The 23036-nt window shown below is 44.1% G+C and overlaps 1 protein-coding gene across 1 annotated transcript in view; it reads left to right on the forward strand.

Moving 5' to 3' along the window:
- The window catches only part of GPR50 (G protein-coupled receptor 50), a 43544-nt gene extending 23773 nt beyond the window's left edge, over positions 1 to 19771 (forward strand). The window contains 1 exon segment of the mRNA XM_058814142.1: positions 16627 to 19771. Coding sequence (XP_058670125.1) covers positions 16627 to 17495 — 869 coding nt within the window. The 3' untranslated portion in view covers positions 17496 to 19771.
- Positions 19772 to 23036: the final 3265 nt, after the last annotated feature.

Here is a 23036-nt window from a genome sequence, read left to right on the forward strand (position 1 = left end):
AAATTTTTTAAAGCAGATTTTGTTTAGTTTTATTTTTTTATGGCAACTTTTTCTTCTTCTGTGAGTGTACCAGTTCTTTGAAAACTGATTTCTGGGACTGTGCAATCCTAATCATTGTGTAGACTGCTGCAGAACATGCCTGTAGCAGAAGTTGCCTCTATCAATTGTGCATTTTTGTGTTCATCATTATTCAGTGCCAGCTCTGGGTTTCCTTTCAGGATACCTGTTCCAGGCTCCATGGTGTGCTTGCTTGGGGTTGTCTTGGCAGCTTTTGTTTTCCTCATTTGAGTTTCCTATGACAGAGGGTTGGAGATTCCTCATAGACAGAGGTTCTGGTGTCAGCTGAAGTCCAACCAGTGATGGAGACTTTTTTCACCTTTGGAATATTTCTAACATGTCCATCTTTTGAGGATTCTTTTCTAATTCCCTGGTATTAAATTTTTAAAATTCTTCCAAGAAACATGTATGCCAGCTATTATCCCTGCCTTTGCTGGTGTTGCTGAAGCAATTAGGGATTTAGGGGAAAATACTGGTTTAGAGGAGATTTCTGCTAATAACTTCTTCCCAAAATGAGTTTTCATCTTCTAACCTGATACGCTGAAGGTGAGTTAGTTTCACTTGAAGTCAGCATCGTCCTCTCAGCAGGAAATGTTCCTCTGGTATCATGGTGGGGGAATGACCCCATGGAGTTGTGGGAAGAGTGTTGCCTATGGAATTTAGAGTTGCATGTGCTGCATTCAGCATTTCTCATATGAGCTCCTCCCAGTGTGGGGGATTGTGGGGAACTCCGGGACTGGTGAACAGGGATGTGCTTCTGCCAGTTATCTCCCATTTCTTTGGTTGTTGTTGCTGTCACAGCCCCTGAGCCCGCTGTGCACAGAGCTGTACAAAGTGCTCAGTGAGGGAGGACTCCCCAGAGCCACAAGGTGAGCATGCTGGAAATGTTTCAATTTCTCTTCTGCCTTCCAGTCAGTGACATCCTCGTGCTCACAGATAGCAGTGAATCCACTGGAGGCAAATCTTTGCTGGCAGAGCAGGAAGCTGGAACATGCAGAGGCAGCGGTTTGCTCGCACTGTGTGGCGATTAACTGGAAAAGTCCTTGCTTGGAACAAGGATGTGTCTCTCGTTTGTCCTTATATTCAGTTCTTCAATATAAGACTAGCTCTTACTAATTAAATGCAGAATTACACAGTGCAGTCACCTTCTGTCCTCTGAAGAAATAGAGAACAAAACGTGTCAGCACTGCACTCTCCTGCTGTGGGGTAATCTGGAACTGGCTCTTGGTTATGTACTTAATTTGTTTGGTTTGTCAGTGTTTATTAGGAGCCTGATTAAAACAAAATCATCCCATCCTCTCTGGAAATCAGCATCCTTCTAGCAAAATGTACAGCTTAGCTTGCAGGATACTTTTTAGTCCCAAGTATTTCTCTGTGGTTTTTGTGGTACCTCTACAAAATCAACTCCAGGTGTGACTTAATACAGTCCTGTTCCCCCAGCAATCCCAGCTGCTTTCATGGTGTAGTCACTAGTGCCTGGTGGCATAGAGAATTTGGGAGTGCTGAAAGGTGGTGACAGGAGTGGCCTTGACCTCTCTGGGAAGAAGGAAATGTGTGGTTTGTTCTACAGGCCATCAGCATCCTCCATGTTGAATGGAATATTGTAACACCAAGTGAACAGCAGTAAAATTCAATCTGGTAAGATTTATTACTTTAATATTGGAGGGCTTAAGCTGATACCAGATTAACATATTCATAGGGTTTTAGGAACTGCTTGGGTATTAGCTGCTTCCTTTTAAACTGAAAACTTTGCAAGGGTGTTGCATCTCCTCTGCGCTAATGACTCAGTCTGTCTTTGTAAGAGGTTGAATTTCTTTACATGATGTTTTGAGACTAAATATGAAAGAGGGGAAATGGTCCTTAATTTTAACAAGTTCCCATTTGGTTTAACAGCTGCTGTGAGATCTCTCTTGTCTTTTTGGCTGTGTTTGCCACTTAGGCAGTGTGTTTCTGGTTGTCAGAGTCATACAGAGTTCTAATGAAGTGCAACACTTTTTTCTTTTCCCTACAGCTGTTATTTGTCATTTGATATAACTCTGCCTTGTGAGAGTTTTATTCCTGAATAGATGATAAAAGGACAGCTAGTATCAGAAGGCAGTGCTGGCATAAGAGTTCCTGCTTTGTTGCTAACATGGAAGAAGCCATTGCTCTCCTTTTAAAGGATGTGTTATGTGGCTGAATTAGGGAAAGCCTTTCAACTCCTGAGGGAGCCAAAGCCAGCCTCTTCCCCTGTTCTCCCCACCACTGCTGTCCTGTCCTAATTAGCAGTTAAACTCCACGCCCTGTGCTCCCAGTGCCAAGACACTGACTTCTGGCAGTCATGGGAGGTTTGTTTTTCACTGCAGTGCAGTAAACACTCTGTGTTTGTGCTCTGTGCTCCCAGATGAGGGCTGTGAGATCTGCTGAGTCAGCAGACACGGCCCACGCTCCTTGGGGCTCATCCTCCTCTGCCCCAGAGGGGGGAGATGTGACAGCTAGGGCTGGGTGATGTGATGGCCTGGGCACGGTGTGGCCCTGGGGAGGCTCTTGGGTGGTCCAGAATGGAGAGTTTGCTGCAAGAGCTGGGCTCTGCTATTTTGTGTAAATCTGTTATTGAAGCTGCAGATCCTGGTTCTGCTAGCTCTGACGTTACAGATAACCCCCTGATTCCTTAGAGTACGCACAGAGCTCAGCTGAGCTATTTCACTGTTGGACATTTCATGTGACTGTTGTACCTTCTGCTGGACTGAAGGTGACTCCCATACTCTCAAGATGTTTCTTGAGCTCCCTAAATGCATGCACAACCAACATGGTGTGCTCCCATGCCTGCCAGGGAAATACACACCATATCCTTGCATGCTGCCAGCTCTGCTTGGGAAGCAGAGACTGTTTGCTGGACTCCACTCGTTCATGTGCAAAGCTCTCATCCATTGCCAGCAACGTGCCAAGCAAATTTTTGGATGGAATTTCTGTGAAGCTCTTTGTAATGCACACTAACCTTGCCTTATGTCTCCCTGTCCTCTCTGTGTTTGTGTGCTTTTGGGGTTCCCTTTGGAGGAGGAGGTGGGAAACATGCTGTGAGTTTCCGTTCCCTACCTGGATATGTCTGTGTTACACTGCTGCTGAGGACTAGAACCCCTCATCCTTTCTAACCCTGCCAAATCAACCCCCACTTAAAAAAGTATCTTTAATGATGTGTGATAGTCCCACTGCCCTGAAGATTTAATGTTGAATGTATGACATCGGTATTTGTTACAAATACTTCTCCCTAGAAGACTCTGTATTAAGCCCACGCTTCATTTAATCCTTAAAACTTCTCTTACTTTGGAGTTAGTTCATAAACAAAATTACTGTATTGGGGACAGATAACAACATGGGGTTTCAGCAATTAAATGAAAAGTAGCAGGGAATCCTAAGGAGAGGAAATGGAGGGTCATAAATGGCTCTGAAGAGACTTAAAGGCAGGAATTAATATCTATGCTTAATGAATGACAGCCCTTCAAAAAATGCTGTTAGATAAAGCAATATAAAGAGGACTTTTCAGAAATTGCACAGACTGATAGATGTTGCGGTGTGTCTTAAGCTTCCGGGTCCCTTCCCCAGGTGTGCCAATACCCCCCTCTCCCTTCCCCCTCGCCCCTTGCTGAGTGAGTCCTGTCAATCAGGCTTAACATTCCAGCAAGGCGTCGTGTGGTTGGTCAAGTTCAAAGGACCTGGGGGTCATTGGCCTGTCTGGGTGTCATCTTCCCCTGAGACCCTGCCCCTCTCACCTGGTTGGTGCTCACCTGTCCCCTCCCCTTCCCCTGTCCCTGAGCTTAAAAGGTGAATCGAGACATGCGGTCAGGATTCTGTTGGAGCAGTTGCCTACCATTCAGACCTCTGTAACCATGGAATAAACCTCTGGATATAAATCCTCCAGCAGAATTCATCTCCTTTTCTCTTCACCATCACCTGAAGCTTTCCTCCTGAGGTAAATGGAGTTCCTAACAAGCCTGGACTTGTTCATTGCCCAGCTGCAACCTCCAGCAAGCCAAGGTATCTCTGGGGTGATTACACCACAGTTGCTGCCTTTGGCCCAGCAGCGAGGGTCAGACTGGCCCAGGCACAATATAACTGGTAATATTGGGATTCATATTCCAATATTTTGGCGTCCCTGGGGTGGGCAAAGCGACTCTGCAGCCCGAGAACGGACTCCCAATACCTCGGGCAAGCTTCTGGCAGCCGTACACCCAGCTGGAAGGGCTTTGGTTGCATCGCCCTCAGCTAGAGACTTTGGGAATATTCCCAGAAGAAGTTTCGTGGACTGTTCGGCGCCTCTGGAAAGCCCAGCTCCTTTGTGGTGAGCAGATTTTCCAGAGGAAGAACAGATAGATGGTTTTTCTTTTAGAAATTTCACAAACTTGACCATTTCTCTTGTCTTTGGAGAGGGTGGCAAATGAAAGCATGACCTCTAAAACTGATAGAAATTCCAACACTTCAGGAGCAAAAGGCAGTGTGAAAAGCTATAGCTTTTTCCTCTATTTTGCCCCTGTGAGAGGAGAAATCTCACACTGACTGAAGGTGCTGAGTTATTTCTTTGTTTCTGAGTTTACTCAACCAGCACATGCCTAAAGCATTTTTTATGGTAGCAAGTAGGGTGGAAGGTGTAGCTTGGATTTGAAAAATGGCAATGTAGTTATAGAAACCATAGAATCATAGATTCATTAAGGTTGGGAAAGAACTCTAAGGTCATCAAGTCTAACCATTAGCCCAGCACTACCATGTTCTCCACTGAGCTATATCCCCCCAGTGCCACATCCTCACACTTTTGGAACACTTGAAGGGATGGTGATTCCACCATTTACCTAGGCAGCCTGTCCCAAGTGAAGAAAGGCTCCTCCTTTTAGCAGTTTTTAAGAACTGTGGCTGAGGGGGATGTTCAGTTGACCTCCCAGGGTCCCTCCAGCTCTGTTGTTGCCGATGGATTTTATAGTCACACCCTTGGCTGCACAAACATGGAGGTGGAGAGCAGAGTCTCCTTTACCAACCTCCAACTAGCTTGAAAGGTCACTCGGGGTTAGCATTAAAGGGCTGCATCCTCCTGGCTTCCTAGTGGGAATCATGAGGCTCAAGTGAACACATTACCACTTTGAAGTATGGAGGTGTGGATGTGGATGCTAAGTAGTTTCAGAGAGAAGAAATGTCTGTGATTTATTTCTTGCTGAGAAATTTCATTAGGGAGAAAAAGTGAAAGGAGGGGAAAATTTTTAAGGGGACACTGAAAGCATAATCAATTGATGGTGGTTATACAACTCTAAAAGTAGGCCTACCCTTATCACTACAGATTAGAGAGTAGGACTCAGGGGTATTCCAGGATTAGGCAATTTAGCTAAATACGTCAGAGTTTCTTTGCCTTATGTGGATGGTCTTTTTTACAGCACCTTTTATTCTTTGTGGAGCTTTTTTTTTTTCTTTTTTGCTGAGGGCAAAACATAGTTTGTAAGAGCAGAATCCAGCAGTGCTCTTCTACTGGAAGCTGTTGATAGCAGAGTGTCTGCCAGCCTCTTCAAGTATCATCCACAGGTGTGAGATCTGCCCTTGAATGTGTGTATTGCTGCCTCTAAGTCTGACTACTTACTGCCTTCAGTAATTTAGGTGTCACTGTCCCATGGAGTCTTATTTGCCTTCAAGCCACTTGGACCTTATCCACCACTAGACTCCCGTTGAGATCAGTGTTGGAGCACACCCACTTGAGCCATTTGTTCACACAGGCTCATGCTGGAGCTCATTTACTCTGGACTTTACTGCAAAAACATCTTTTCTCCTTTTATAGACCCACACGTGGCACCTCAGTGTTTTGTAAGTCATGAGGAAAAGAACAGTAGCAGATGACATCCAGCAATACATTTGGGACTCCCTAGTCCAAGTTTCTCATATCATTGATCGTTTCTTCTTGTTCATCCTGTAGCCAGGCTTGACATGAGCTCTGTAAACCCTGTGGAATATCTGGAGTGAAACTTTTGCTGATGTTCTGGGAAACAATGTTTTTGGACTCCTTTCTGGGAAAATGAGGGCATGAGAGTTTTTTATTTTCCAGTATCATTATATTCTTACTGAACCAACTTTAACTGTTTGCATTGGACTTTTGCCTGTGTAATTGTATCAGAGTCCCTAAAGTGTTTCCAGGTGAAAGTAACTCTCCATTTCCTGTGGGGTTAGTAAATAGTTATGAATGATCCAGGAGGTCCAGAACAGATTTTCTTTTGCTTTCTTTTCTCCTACTTGCATTCACTGTGTCTCTCACAGTTCACACAGTCTTGATGAAGCCATGACATCTTGGGATTCTTTCTTTGCCTGTCCATTTTGTAAGGCCTCTTCTAGCAGATTGTGAAAGCTGGATGAGCAGTTCTTCAGGTATCTCAGCCCTTTCCATTGTCCCTGGTCATGCTGCTTTCCTGTCCCTCATGGCATCATTTCTCTTCCAGCCTCAACTCCACTGTTTGTGTGTACTGTGGCTGTACCTGCTTCATGCCAGATTCAGTGTGAGGCCACAGGAGAAAAAATGGGCTCTAGGGAATTCTATGATCTAAATCTAGCCCATGGGGTATTGGTTTTTTTTTGGTTTTTTTTTTTTTTTTTTTTTTTTTTTTTTTTAATTTGTTAAGGTCTTTTGAAGAAAGCCAATCATTTGGGGCACAGCACTGTGTGGCATACCAGGACTGTGCTGTAGCCTACAACTGTGCTATCACCTTGGAGATCATTTGGATCCAAATTATGTTTCTTTTTCCTAAGTCTAGAGGCAAATGCTGTGCAGAAGCACAGGTGATCATTACCCTGCTACTACCCTAACACCCAAGCCTTCATTCAGGAAACCTAGAATTGGTTCAGAATGAGTTAAACACTAAATGATCTTCATTTTTGTGTGGTGACTGTTTCTTTAGTAACTTCATTATTTCCATATGCAATTCAAAAGAATTATAGGGGGGAAAAACCACCTCCCATTCTCCCCAGCTAAGAAGGAAGAGCTGGGACTGGAGAGAGAATCATCCCTGCTATGTCAAGACAAGTTATTAATTGTGGCATCTGCTCCTTTGCAGTGCATGTCCATGGTTGTAGTGACTGGTGCTGGCACTAAGGTTTAGTCAACAAACTGCTGGTGAGGCACAAGGAGGAGCAGGAGCAACTCCCAGGCTCAGCTGTGGTGGTTCAGCAGGGCTCTCCAGGGCAGTCAGACAAGATTTTTATCACTAAAATGAGCTCTGTGTTCATATCTGACTGTATGCTCTGCCTGACAGCTGCCTAGGAGTTGGTTGCTTGCACACAGCTCCTTTCTGGGAGCACACTTTGACCAACACCAATAGCAAAAGAGCATTATTAAGTCTACTAAGCCTGAGTTGGCAGATTTTTTTTTCTAGAATAGTAACAGATGGCAAATGCTGGTGGTACAGCTGCTAGGACTGGGAGAGGATGGATGTTGGTTTGTCATTTCAGTGGATGCTGGCAATAATTCATATTTGTGTTTATACAGGGTCTTTCCTCTTTGAGAGCACTTTACAAACCAGGTGATAAATAATGGCCTGGAGTTAACGTGGGCTGGTAGAGCTCATCCCTGAGCCCATGTGGCCAGTGTGGGAGGGTAAACATAAGGGCAGTGGCTTGTGCTTCCTGCACAGCCTGGATGTGGACGGGGCAGCTGCTCTACATAACAGAGTGCCACTCAGCAGGGGTTTCAGGCAGAAAAGGAGGGCAAACAGCTGGAATTCAGGGGGTGACACTGGTATCCAGGGTGCCAGGTGCTACTGTGGGTACCTGGACTGACCTCTGGCTGTGTGGAGTTTTGTGTAGACTCTTCCCAGAGTCACCTGTGTCCCACAAGAAGCTGCCTTAGGGTTAGGTGGCCACCAGCCTGCTGTCCTTGCAGAGTCAGACACTGCAGATCACCTGGCACTGACAGAGGTGCTCAGGCTCCCTCTCACTCCGTGCAAGTTGGAACATGGCCCCAGGGCCCTCTTGGCTCTGACACTTGCTCTCCATCAGCCTTGCTGGGATGTGCTGTGAAGGCAGGCAGGATTTCCAGGCCCGTCTTTAGTCCAGGCATTTGGAATTGATAGGAGAAGGAATCAGGATTTTGTGTGGATTGGCTCACTGTCTCACAGTGTTACTGCAGGTGATGAGTTTGGTGGATATAACAGTGAAAGGACAGAAATCTGGGGCTCATAAGCAGAAAGGGCACTTTTTAGCACTTCTTTTGTATTTATTAGGAGCTGGATCAAGACCACCACTTACTCCTTCTCCATTACTAGCAGATTCAGTTGCCATAATTGCATTCAGGAAAAATATCCCACTAGCAAGAGCTAAGTATAAAAATCCGTAAGAATTACAGCACTGTGGCTTTCCCTAATGCGAAGGGTCAGAACTTACAGGAAAACACAGGAAGAAATCATTAAAAGACACTTAAATAAACATTAAATGGTATTTTAGAAATTTGAAAAATGTTGAAGGTAGGTAGAATGTCAACTTTATATTGTTTTTCCTTTCTTTATATTCTATTCAGATCACATTTTCAGGAGGGAGTGCCTGAGGTGAGCAGGATGTGTGAGGATTAATGGGTAACAACATTTGGAAACTTGCCAAATACAGTTTCCCTAGGATGGTGTAAAAACTTCCTTTTATTTATAAAGTATTTGAAATTCTGAAGATGGGGAAGTTGCTCTGCATTGGTACCAAAAGAGGGCTGACCACTTTTTAGGTGTTCAGAAGAAGATAGAATTTAATAATTTTTATTCATATGAGAGTGAATGTCCAGCTACCATTTGTGTAGCAGCAAAAGAAAAATCCTCCCCTTTACATTGCTTCCAGTGCAATGGTAAGTGATATAAGGAAGGATATGAAATCATGTTAACAGGGTGTTCTCTAATTTCTAGCTTATTTCGACAGACTTCTGAGCTCAGCTAAGGCTGTGAATCTGGCTGATCTTAGCCAAATGAAACTTATGACTCTCTGGGGTGTGAACACTGCCAACTATTGCCCTTTTCTGCATTCAGTTAGAGTGGCTGAAGGCATGGCTCAAATATGGTTTTGGCAGCAAGACAATTAGAAAGTCATGACTTAAAAGTTTAAAATCCAGTAAATCCAGTCCTTCACCTGGCAATGTAAACAATTCTTGAGCCATCAGCCATGATAATATATGGTGCATAACAAATGTAATCGAAGCCCTACAGGACTGGTCTTTTCTTCTCCAGTAAATCTCTGAGGTTTTTCTCCTCCTTTCTCAGAGGTCCAGAGGGAAGGGCAGCTTTCAGATCTGGAGGGATGTACTGATGAGAGGGCTCGTGGAGTCAGGGATGCCAAAGTGCCTGGTCACAGCAAGGCAGAGGAGGAGAGTTTGCTTTGTGGGCTGCCCTGGCCCTGCTCTGTGCATCTGCAGGGCTGGCACAAGGCAGGAGCAGCTCTAGGTGCCCCCAGTTTTCCCATAGGGAATGATGCCAGCAAACCAGCTAATAGTTGGTAGCCCATTGCATACTGCTGTTTTCTGGCTTTGTGGTTGTGCTGAGGGATCTCAAAGGACTGTTTTCAGGAGTGAAATTATTCTGGAGTTTAATGCGTTTTTAGGACTTTCGTAATGTCCTTAAATTGGATATTTCCACATTGTCTAACCTTATATGCTAAGAATGCTGTGGGTTGGCAATACCTCCTGCCCTTTTTGTTATTATCCTGTGTATCATTTTGTGCAGCACAGTCAGGATTTGAGAGCAGCTGACAGCCCAACTGCACTGTCTGTTTAACTGCAGGAAACCACACTTTATCCCTGTCTGAATGCTAATGGAGTAATGATAGCAGATAATTAATTGAATGTCTTTCCCTTTCTTTTGTTTATTCCTCTCTTTGAACATACTCCCTCAATACACAAATAAAATCCTCAATTAAAATTTATGGATTAATGAATTGAACAACAAATCTTTTTTTTTTTTTTTTTTCTGTTTGCCTGGATCTCAGTGAGAATTTTGCTGATTTTCACTTGTGCTCCCCTGTCAAACATTTTCAGTTGTCATAATGGGTAAGTATACACTGGGCTGTCATGTGGGTACATCAGTGTATCAGTGCTTATCAGAATGGTGGAAAGAGGTGACAACAGTCTGGGATTCCTCCTGTGTCATTGTGTGTAGTGTGGAAGCCAGGAGCTTGTAAGGATCAGTGCAATGGTCCCCACTCCTCTACAGAAGGATTGTTCTTAATGCACTTTGATGGGGTAAATATTGTGTACCCAGGAATGACCCTTCAGAGTTTGTGATGTAAGAAATGCTTCTCAGAGTGAGGGCTGCAGGCTCAGCATCCCCCAACACCACAGCATCCACTTAATTACAGCAGTGCATGATCAGTATGATTGCACATGCTCAGTGGTATCTTTATGTCATAAAAGAAGAAAATTGATCTGAAAGCGTTTCCTATGAACTGCCACTTAGCAGAACTGAGCACACACTTTACATCTGCAGGCTGGATGTTAGTGACACACAAGCAATCACACAGCAAGTGGCAGGTAAAAACAAACAGGAAAAAGAGGCCATCACAGCTAATAAAGAGTCTTCTTGCATGCTGAATAAAGCTTTTTATGACTTTATTTTTTTGCTTGAAGCAAATAGTCCATTTTGTTTCTGTTTTGCAGTGAGCATAAACTTTGGAAGGTTAAACAGAGAGTATTAGATTATGGTAAGTGGTCATCAGAGGCTTGCTTTACAGTCATGGCCTGTTAAATTGTTTACTGAACCTCATTTTATATATGTCTCTGAGGCTGATGTGTGTCTTAAATCCCATCTATCTGGAAGACTTGAGTCTGTTTTTTTTATAAAGCCTGAATGAACAAACATAAAATTTAAGATTCTCTTTATTATACACTGTGGTTTATAGTATAATTACAGTAGTAAGAAGTCACTGCAAACATACCAGTTGCATCAATAAACTTTCAGCATTTTGTTTAATATCTTCATTGATGAAATGGATGAGGGGATTGAGTCCACCATCAGTAAATTTGCAGATGGCACCAAGCTGGGAGCATGTGTCAATCTGCTGGAGGGTAGGAGGGCTCTGCGATGGGCCAAGTCCAGCAACATGAAGTTTAATAAGTCCAAGTGCCAAGTCCTGCACTTTGGCCACAACAACCCCTGCAGTGCTCCAGGCTGGGGACAGGGTGGCTGGACAATGCCCAGGTAAAAAGGGACCTGGGTGTGCTGGACAGCAGACTGAACATGAGCCAGCAGAGTGCCCTGGTGGCCACAAAGGCCAATGGCTCCTGGCCTGTGTCAGGAAAGGTGTGGCCAGCAGGAGCAGGGAGGTCACTGTGCCCCTGTACCTGCCACTGGTGAGGGCACACCTGGAGTGCTGTGTCCAGTCTGGGCCCTCAGCTTGGGGAGGACCTTGGGACACTGAGCACATCCAGAGGAGGCAACGAGGCTGGGAACACAAACCCTGAGAAGAACCACTGAGGGAGCTGGGGGTGCTCAGCCTGGAGGAAAGGAGACTCAGGGTGACCTTATCACTCTCTACAACTCCCTGAAAGATGGTTGTAGTCAGGTTGGGGTTGGTCTCTTTCTCCAGGCAGCAACTGACAGAACAAGAGGACACAGTCTTAAGCTGTGCCAAGGGAGGTTTAGGTTAAATGTCAGAAAGAAATTCTCCACTGAAAGAGTGATTGTGTGCTGGAACCATCTGCCCAGGGAGGTGGTGGAGTCACTGTCCCTGGAGGTGTTTAAAAAAAGACTGGGCATGGCACTCAGTGCCTCCTAGCACCAGGAGGTGTCAGGTAATAGGTTGGAATAGATGATCTTAAAGGTCTTTTCCAACCTAGCTCATTCTGTGATTCTGTAATTCTGTTATTGTGTATCTTAGCACATTTTTATAGTACAGGTTTTTAGACCTGCTTTTCTACAGCTGTCAGTTAATCTGGCAGAAGCTGGACAGACACCAGGGTCTGATCTCACTGCTGGGAAGAGGCTGGAACAGCAAGGTGACCAGTCATGCAGTGAGCCGCGTGGCACTCATCCATTGTGCCCATGGGTCAGCTTCTCACTTGCTGCCTCTGAAGCTGTTGTGTGTGGTTTTGTTTGCCTCAAAATGCTGTGCTGAGCACTGTCTATTTGGGAACAACTCAAATCCCTGAACAGAGTGGGGAGGAAGCAGCAGCCGGGACAGCAGGCTCACTTGGAGTTAGACTGTTCCAGGTGAGCCGAAGTTGGTCCACAGCTGTGCTTCTGCTTTGGTGCAAATCCTGTCACTCAGGACAGTTCATTTTCAGCACTGGGTGTACAGGTAACAGTGCTGACTTCAGGTTCCTTTGAGCATCTCTGTCTTGTTCACCTGAGGGAAACAGTTTTGTAGTTCTGTAATACTTCTGTAAAAGAACTTCATATGAATAACAAAGAGGTCTGGACATTTTGAGATGTACAAAAAGTGACAACTTTCAGAAAAATAATTTATCTCCTTCTTCACCCTCAACTTTTAATTCTGGTTCTCAATTCAGGATATGCTAAACCACAGCCTGTAAAGGACAGCCTACAGCTGCTGTGTGGGAAAACCAGGGAGAGGCTGGATCCGTGCAACAGGAGCTTGGGCACCAGGGGATTTCCAACAGCCTCCTGAGGCAGGCAGTGCCAGTGACCCTGGTGTTTGTACAGTGATGCTCAGTTAGGCTCTGTAGAATGATACCTGTTTGGATGAGTCAGGTGCTGCTGGGGCAGCCTGCCAGTAAAGACTTTTGCGTATGTGGTTTATTGATTTGCAGAATCCATTGAGGTATTTCCACATTTCCTAGAACCAGGGCTTGGTATGTCCTCAGATAACCTGTGTTGTTGGATAATCCAGGCAGAATGAGAGGTAAGGCCAGGCAACTGCTGGAGTACAGGAGCAGACTGCTGGAGTGGGCAGAAATAGGTTTATGGGAGCAGAGGGAGAACTCAAAGAAGTGCTAAGGCATGAGATGTTCTGGAATAAATTCCCTTTTGCATCACTTGCACATGCCTGTAATCTGCTCTGCAGCTGGGCTTCAGGTTGCTTGGAGTTGGGTTTTTTTTTCCCTAAGCAATTGTGGAGTACACTGTGTTGTACCTCTGTAATTTGTAGCTTTGTGTTGGACTTCTGTAATATAAAAGAATTTGTAACTTCTCTGAAAATGTGGAAAAGTCTGTATTACCAGTGTTACATTTGCCTTTCTCTCTCATTCCTGCCTCTTCATGTATGACTGTAACTGGGGGATGGAGCACAGTGGCACATGGGCCAGTTTATAATAAGTAGAAATTAAAAAAGGGATGGAAAATATGAAAGCTAATGAGGAAATATAGTCACATGCCAACAAAGAGAAAAAGATACATCTGAAAATATTGTGGCAGAAGCAGATAAATTTAAGTTGGAGATAAAGCCCTACTGGTATTATTTATGGGCCAGGCTCCTTTGTTTTATAGTGGGAAAATGTAAAAAAAGCAGTACTGGGGATTATTGGCAGGAGATTGCTCTTCACCTTTTCTAAAAGCCACATATATTAGATGGCTTCCCATTCTGCAGTGTCTCTGGGAAGGGGGTCCAGCCTCATCCTACAGAGGGAAGGACACAAGCTGTTGGTGCAGGGCTCAGCACACGGTGGTCTCACAGCAAACCAGGGACTGCAAGGCTACGGCAATGTTTAACTCAGATTACCTCTATTTTAATAATTAGCCAACAGCCCGTTCCCATGCTTTGAAGGGCATGTTCTGCTTTGGTGGCATGCAGTGTGCCCCCTCTTTTCAGTACTCACCATTAAAAATGCACTGATTTCCAGGACTGACCTGCAAGTGGCTGTTTTATGGGTCTGCCTTGCCCCTTCTCCTCACCAGAAGAAAGGGATGAAGTTGAGTGCATTGCCACATAAAGTGGGAGATGGTCTTGTTTCTGTGCAGCAGTGCTGAGTGAATCTTTCTGGCTGTATTGCAGGCACCCAGCACCCTCCTGGGCCATAGGCCTGGTGGGTAGGAGAGGTGAGACTGCACCACTGAAGGTACAGAGCAGGGCAAATTTGCCCCCTGAGTGGAGGAGGAGATGATTATTTTCTTGATAAAACCATCTCATTTTCTCCTTGCAATGAAGTTGTGTCAAAATAATACACACAATACTATGCTCTTGGATTGAATCCAAACGATGAAGTTCATCCTGTGAATATTATTTCTATAGATTTTTTTCCCTTTTATTTTTACTTTCAAATATTCAAGTTGGTTAAGAAAGACCAACAGAAACTGCTTATTTCTTCCAGCAGCTGGCAGTGAAGTAAGAATAGTAATTTTCCCTATGAGTTTTCTAAGCTCTGGATTAAATCCATGGATGTGGTGTTTTAAGTAGGGAACATTCAGCTTTGTTCTGCTCTGCCTGGTTCAGAACTGGACATTGAATGTGTCTCTTTCATGCCCAGCAAAAGCAGAGACTTGCTTTCTAGCTGCTAGTGTATAAATGTGTATCCAGGTTGGACAGGTCTAGTGAACAGGGACAGTTGTGGTCCAGTTAGTGGAGTCTGTCTCCAGTATCCTCTGGAAGTGTCTAAACTGGATTGCTGATACCTCTCTGTCTCTGTTTCACTCTCTTGAAAATTGTTTTAGAAAAGGAAATTCTGGTGCTGGGGTCACATTTTCTTTTTGTTGAAGTGCATGTTTTTGATCGAGTGAATAAAAGTTTTGCTGCAGAAGAGCATTCCCTCTCTGGGGTGCCTGCAGCCTCACTAAACCTGGCCACAGTTGGTTCTGCCCTTGAAAATGGGCATAAATGGAATTAATTATATAGGGGACCGGGTTCAGTAACTGCATTTTAAAAGGCTCTCAGTAAGTTATTAAATCAGCAAGAAAGCAGCACTGAGGCCTAGCAGATGCAGAAGCTGTGTGCTGTGGTAAACCTGTGTATGTGAAATTTCTCTCTAAAAAGATTTTAGCACTTCACATGACCTCTGCTAATACTTATTTTGAAGTGACAATCTGTGTCAGCTGCCTCAGCTGCACACTGCCAGGTGCTATTCTCCAGTCTGGACTGCTTTCTGGTCAGCATGAAGTGCCCTGATATGAGCTGTTGACTTGTCCTGATAGTTTTTGTTGGCACAAACACAGCCGTGACCCAACTGCAATGGCAATGCAGCCATGCTTTCCAACAGCCCTTGCATGTTTTTTCCAAATGCTAAAGCCTGTGATCTGGTTGAATCGAGGTGTAAGAGAGTCCTTTCAGGGATACTACATAAAAATACCTCTTTTTAGTAATTTTAAAATATATATCTACTCCACTAGACAGCAGGATACGAGGGTTTGAGGAGGAGGTGTAGGTGTGATCAGTTGGATGGGATGTTGCTTGCATCACATAGGGGCACAGGTCTTCACACCTCAAATGTGTTACGTACAACTGTATTCTCTATATATACTCTCTCTATGTGTCTATATATCTGCCGTCTAGTAATATTTTCCTTCCGAATGCTGCAGATACACCTGAAAGTTGCAGAGTTAGGAAAACCAACTGTTTTCTCTAGTGTGCTGTTCTCTAACTGAAGTATTGAGCTCCTGCTGACATGACACTCTCTGTGGTCATCGCAATGCTGAGTATTGACAGATGTCCTTTTCCACGTTGTAGCTAGTGCTGTAGTTACACCAGTTCCCACAAGACCTTGGGGTCCTTTTCTTAATGCAGTCCTCCATGCTGACTGGCAGACTGAACAGAAAGGCTTTTTGCATCCCTGAAAATACACCAGACTCATGAAATGAGCAGCAAGCGCTGTTAGAAGGTCACTGGTCACCCGGGTCATTGGAGGCTGCTCCTCACAGTGGAGCTGTCAGGTGTTGTCCCACACAATACAGAATTTTCAGTCCAATAAGGCTTAAATTATTTTATACTTTCTGAGACTCTCAACTCTCTGTTGTAGAGCCTAAATGAACTAGCTGCAGCACATACTCTGCAGAGATGACTGACTGCAGCTTATTAATCACATTCTCTGCCCAGGACCAGACAGCGAAGAAGTGACTGACCTTCCATATTGAACTGGACAACTTTAACATTAAAAAGACAGGAAAATACACCAAATAAGATAAGCACATCAAGGCTGCCTGCACCATGGTTCCTTGAAGAACACACAATCATTAACATGAACAGTGCAGAAATTCTGGTGAATGCATACCTACTTACATGCAAGAGAACAAAAGAGACTTTTCCTGTGCAATTGCTGTCAATGAAATTAATAAACCACTGAAAACATAACTTGCCTACCACACTCCTTTGGCCCATGATGGTCAGAGAGAGTCAAGCTGGCTGGTTAACAAGGAGAACAAAATCCTTCTCTCCTACACAACTTAGAGAACCACAGGTACCTGACTCCCAGCTGTAGCCAAGTTACAGGTAACACTTCTAGTGCAGACTGTTCCTAAGAAGGAACATGCAGGTCAATCATGCCTAGTTACTCTCCCTTGCTGTCACTAGTAGACCAAAGTCTTCTTTTCTAGGGTTTCAAATTCCAAATGGGTTGTAGAGTGAAGCCCATCAGAGGACTTAGGCCTAAAGAGGAGTTCTGAATTGCAAGTTGTCCATCTGGACCTACACTAACCTCTCGTGGTCTGTTCTTTTTTGTAGGCAACATCTTTGTTGTCAGCTTGTCCGTTGCAGACCTCGTGGTTGCAGTTTATCCTTACCCCCTGATCTTAAGTGCCATCTTCCACAATGGATGGACCATGGGAAATGTCCACTGCCAGATAAGTGGGTTCCTGATGGGTTTGAGTGTCATTGGGTCCATTTTCAACATCACGGCGATCGCCATCAACCGCTACTGCTACATCTGCCACAGCCTTCGGTACGACAAGCTCTTCAACCTGAAGAACACCTGCTGCTATCTCTGCCTCACCTGGACGCTCACGGTGGTGGCAATTGTGCCAAACTTCTTTGTTGGCTCCCTGCAGTACGACCCCCGGATTTACTCGTGCACCTTCGCCCAGACGGTGAGTACGTCGTACACCATCACGGTGGTGGTGGTTCACTTCATTGTCCCGCTCTCCGTCGTGACCTTCTGCTACCTGCGCATCTGGATCCTGGTGATTCAAGTCAAACACCGTGTGAGACAAGACTGCAAGCAGAAACTCAGGGCGGCTGACATCCGAAACTTCTTGACTATGTTTGTGGTTTTTGTCCTTTTTGCTGTGTGCTGGGGACCATTAAACTTTATTGGCCTTGCTGTTTCAATTAATCCTTCAAAAGTGCAGCCACACATTCCGGAATGGCTTTTTGTCCTGAGCTATTTTATGGCCTATTTTAACAGCTGCCTCAATGCTGTGATCTATGGACTTCTTAACCAGAATTTTCGGAAGGAATACAAAAGGATATTGCTGACACTGTGGACTCCCAGGCTGCTGTTCATTGATGTGTCCAAGGGCGGGACAGAAGGGATGAAAAGCAAGCATTCTCCAGCCATAACAACCAACAACAACCACGCTGAAATACACCTATGAGTCAGGACTACTATTTATTCTGGATTACAGTTGTGTATATAATACATAAGAGCCTTTCTAGCTGTGTGCATTGCACAGCTGGCGTTGCCCTCATGCAAGGAAGGAGTCTGCAACCTTTCATGCTTAGCTTATTTCTGTGACATCAAGGCTTTGAATAAGGATTTCCAGAAGGGAAATAACTGATTTTTTTTTTATATGTCATCTTTCACTGTGTGCCTAATTAATCGGTTTGGTTGCTTTTGCCATGAGCATGCCAATACCCGAAAAGGGAAGCGTTCAGAGTGCATGGAGAAATGCAGTTATGCTTGAAATGCAACCTTCGAGAGGCAGCAAAATTGCCATTTATTACACACAAATCTTTCTCCCCTCCCTCTGAATTCTATTTTTCTAGCATTAACTTAACCTGAACTGTATCAAACAAAGTGTAAACTGCATGGCTTTTTATATTATAGATAAGTAACCGTATTAGCCAGCAGGTGTATGTATGGGCATGGTGTGTGTTTTCCTTTTTCTTTTCTCTTACGGTTTAGGAGCTAGCCTGGGCTAGATGTGAGGCAGGCAGAAGCCAGACCAGTGTGTGTCTGATGCACTCATTTTAATTGAGTATCTACAGACATTAAGTACCCCTGCACTCTCCTTCCCAGGCCATGAGTAAGTTTATGACATATGACATAATTTAATTGCAGTAAGATACTTGGAGCCTGATTCTAATTTAGGCAGTATCCTATCATGGCCAGCAGTCATTCCAAACATCTTTCACTAGTCACTGCTACATGAACATCACAGTAAAAAAGATGAACATAGCACAGTCCCATCTGTGTAACACAGATTGTGACTTTTAAGTTCCAGTAACATTTACACTTGCAGACAAAGGCAGAAGGGGACGGCAGTGTTGTTACAAAAATCCTTTTTTTTGCACATCACAGAACATGAATTTGCTGATGGGAGAAAAAGTGGAGGTTGTTTTCCCATTTTATTCACGTACAGAACTGTAATTAACTCACAGAGTGGGGAGACGAAAGCTGCTTAAGCATAATTATGCATCAGTTCTGTTTAAGCCTGGACTGTGCTATCTGTATCACTGGAAACCATGTCATGAAGTTCTGGGGAAGCCAGTATCACATTAGACATAAGCACATGGGCAAAGATAAGGCTGTTTCTTTAATGGAGTATGAAAGGGGTGTGTGTGTGTGATGGCAGCTGTCTGTAGATAGGACTTCTTTGTTTCCTTAGCTTCATTGTGAATTCATCTCTTTATGGCTTTAAATGTGGATCCTGCTTTGAAACAATCCCATAAAATGAACAGGTAAGACTCCCCTGGTGCAACTCTACCTTCAGGTGAGCCCCCCTGCCTTGATGCTGGTGTGCTGAGGGGCACAGCAGGGAGAGGGGCAGGTCTGAGCCCTGGGGGTCTAACGAGGACAGCAGGCAGCCCTGCCCCTGCTCAAGGACTGCACTCTTCTTTCTTTGGTTCTAGTCAGGACTAGTTCCCAGCACTGAGCCTGAAAGACTGAGACCAGACTTCGCAGGCTCCTGGAGATGTATGTAGGATTTCCCCAAAGCCTGAGCAGGCAGTGTGCCTAATCCTTAGAGAAAATAATAAGCCATTTGTGCACTGCTTTCTGAAACCAACTTGCTGCTGAATTTTTTTGGGGGAAGAGGAATTGAGAGAAATTAAGGCTCTTTCTGAAGTAGGCCAAGGAACTTTGCATGCTGCGTTGCCTCCATGAGGACTGAGTGTCTCTGCTGCCATGTGGTGAAGGTCACTGCAGTAACAGGGGGGCCCTGCATTAATAGGGTGCCCTGGCACTTAGGAAGTTTCAAACTTGAACATCTCAGCCACTTCAGATGAATGTTGTTTTAAAATGCACTGCAGCCAGCCTCCCATAATAGGAATCAAACTGAGTTCTGTTTTGGCCTCTTAATCTGTCTCAGCATGGCCAAATAAAGGTATTTTGACCCTCAGAAATAACTGTTGTCTGTTCGCCTTCCAGAAAAACCACCCTGGATGAATTCACACCATTCCATGCAAGCAAAATCATTTTGAATTAAACTTGGATAAGAAAAGCACTGAGGGCACATAGCTGCAGGGAGTGTTTGTCCCACCACGCCTGGGAGATGTCCCGTGTTCCATGACTTGCCTTCAAAGTCATTTGCAATTAGCCACAACAGTGTTAGTTAGAATCACATTAGCAAATTATTTGAAGCATCTAGTGCCAAGTGAAATATTCTGCTTTAAGACAATTGTGAAGAATCTTGTGCAAGTTTGCCAGATATCTCAAATATCCCAAAGCTGGGGTTTCATTTTAGGATTCTTGTCTTTTTAACTGAATGTTCAGTGGAGGAAATGTGGGGGGGGGGGGGGGGGTTTATTATTATTTTATTCCTTAAGCTTGTATTTGCACTATTTCCTATTCAGGCTCCAAAGTTAACAGCCAGCAAGTATTTGAACCAAACCAAGTCCAAAGAGGTCCTGAACAGGCAAGCTGTGAGAGTCCCTTCTCCAGCTGGCAGGAATGGGAGCAGCAGGAGCACGATAGGGCATCTCCCCAGGACTCACAGAGTCACCACTCAACCAAACTATGCAAAATGATCTGCTCCTCTTGTGCCACAGTCTCTGAGCCCAGCTGCTGCCCAGATCTCTGCAGGGGCCAGGTGAAGTACCTGCAGTGCTGGGGTGGCTCTGGCAGCACAGGGAGCACAGCCCTGCCCAGGACCTGCTCAGAAGGCTCTGGGTGTCCCAGGGAGGTGCCAGGGCTGGGCTGGTTCAGCCACCATGGCTGGAGGCTTGAGCTCAGTCTGCTGGAGCCGAGGTTTGCCATATGAACCATGGGAAGCAGGGAATGTAGCCTCAAAGAGGAAACACTGTGCAGTTTGTTAGCACTTTGAGAGAGGCAGCGCTTAGGATAGCATGGAGTTTTATATTGACTTATTTTAAAACTACCCAAGCAGCTCCTTATTTTTATGTTAGGAAATGGTTAACAGGGTACAGAGAGTTTATTTTTGTTAGCATTTGTTTACAGAAAAAGGGAAGTGTGTTTTAGCTGAGAATTCTGAGCAGTGTCACAGTTTCCCTATGGGAATCTAGCTTTAGTCCAAATTTGAGATTTCAGTGAGATCCTACAATTTTAATTGCATTCTGCCGGTTCCACCTGTTGCATATCTGGCCTTAAGTCTCATTGAGATCTCATATAAACTAGTTTCAAATCACTTGCTCTGGGTTTGATATGGTGTGTTGAATATCTATTCTAGTCCCAAGCTCTAAAATTGTTGTGGTAGAAACTTACAGAGAGGCAGTATTGCTGTGAAGAAAGATTAATCTCTTGCCACAAAGAAATATTTTTGGATGTTGCTAATGAATGTTGTTTCAGCAATTGAAGAAGAATGTAACCAATATATTTATATATAAATGTATATTGTATATACTGTTTCAATTTTAATGTTTAATTGAGAATCCTTCAGTATACTTTCCTCTTGCCATTTTTGTTCATAAAATAGATTAATTCCCTTTACCTGTTAAAAATGTAATAAATCTGCCATTGGACTATTTACTGATTTTTTTTTTTCTCCAGTAGCAGTTACTTTTTAATAAATATTTGGAACATCAGCTTGAGTTTTGTTGACTCCTAGAAAGCAGACTGAATTGACAAACGTGTTTGAGTTCACACATATCTCAGCAGCCCAGCTTGGACCTGGAGGTGAATGACCAAGGCATCTGAGACATCTCCTTGGATCCACATGTTTTCTTCCACTTGCCTGTGGGCCAGCTGCCTGGTGCACTCGGGCTTTCCTCATCAGGGAAGAAACTTTCTCCACACAGCCATTGCTCTTCTCACTGTGTGCCCCTGCAGTGTCCTTATCCTGCCTACCCTCGTGTCTGTCCAGGCATGCTGTGGGAGCCGAGTTTGTCAAATCCCTTCCCTTGCTCTTTCCTGGGAAGGACAGCACAGCTGAGCTGTCAGCAGGAGGGTGTGGGAGCCAGGGGGGCTGTAAGTCAGGGCACAAGGTGCTGTTGGCTTGTCGGGAAGGGATGGGACAGAGAGGGTCACCCTGGGCTGGGGGCACAGGGAGGGCTGGCACACACAGAGCTTTGTGAGGATGCTGTATCCAAGATGTTCTGTTTGTGCTCTTTCCCCCACCTCTGTTTTGGGGCAGGTTTTGCTGTACTCATTGAGCCAATAGGTTCTATCCACAGCTTGCACTGATTATATTCCTGTGCTGACTTCACTGGAGCTGTTCTGGGGCAGTCCCTGAGCTGGTTGTGAAGCAGGGAATGTGGGAGTATGCAGGGGCCCAATGGTAACTGCAGCTTGAGCTCCTGTTTCCTAACCAGATGTCACGTAGAGCCATGGTGTTAAGGTACTAGAGGCTGAGATTATCCAGGAAAACAAAGAACATCTGTTAAACCAAAGAACTGCTGAAAAGCCATGGAGCAGACATGTTGAATGAACCAGGAATATTCATTCAATTACATCCCCAAGCAGTTTTGTTACTTTTTTTCCCTAATCTTTTCCAATGGCACTGGACTTCATCTGCTGCTTCTACAATGAAGCCTGAAATGCTTGGTATTGTGACATGCTAAAAGCAGTGTTTATGACAGTGGCAAATCTCAAAATGTTTCTCTGTGCAGAGCTGCCAGAAAAGCCTTTCATGGACTTGTACCTGCTGTTTCTACCATGTGGAACAGAATGAATTGAACTGTCAGAAGTAAGGCAGAGTTATTTATTTACGTACTTGTCACAAAGTATAGTAACTGGGAGATAAGACAGAGATATAAAACACAAGAGGTGTGGAAATTTAATACCAGGATAAAATCTCACTCATAGTGACTATTTAGAAACCAATATTTGTCCTAATGTATTTACCTCCAAGCTTATAATTTATAACATGAAACCAGTCAGTAAAGAGCTACTGCATATGGATTTAGAAATTTATTGAAAAAATGTAAATCACTGGACTTAATGTAATACTTCTTACCACAAAAACCCTGAGATGAGAAATGCAGAATAGGTTCTTGTAAGAACTCTGTGATGGAATATGCAAATTTTTTTCATTGGTGATAAGAACCATAAAATTCATATCACTCAGGAACTACACTTGTGAATGGAAGCTCCATAATATTGTTAACTGAATTTTCATTTTCAAGTGCTTGTTTATAATATCCATTATTCATGGGCTATAAGTACTGTACAGCAGAGATAGAATTTACAGTACAGGGTCGATTTCCAGAGCAAACAAGGTGGGTCTGAACCATTAACTGAAATATGTTTCTATATTTTCTGCCAAGCATGGTCTCCTGATAAGGTTTTTAACTCAAATGATTGCTTCTAAGAGTTCAGGGAAACTTTAATGTCTTTTAGATTAGGTGCAATGTCTGCACAGTCACAGCTTGCTTGGATTACCTTTTAAATAGACTTGAGCCATCAAACATTTTATGTCTGTCCAGTTGAAGCACATAATTTATTTTGTTTGTGGAGTATTTTATACATAGCACATTTAATAAACTGTTATGTCCTTCCTTCATCATTGTGCTTCTCCTGC

Source organism: Ammospiza caudacuta, chromosome 14, assembly GCF_027887145.1.
Source record: "Ammospiza caudacuta isolate bAmmCau1 chromosome 14, bAmmCau1.pri, whole genome shotgun sequence".
Classification (NCBI taxonomy): Eukaryota; Metazoa; Chordata; class Aves; order Passeriformes; family Passerellidae; genus Ammospiza; species Ammospiza caudacuta.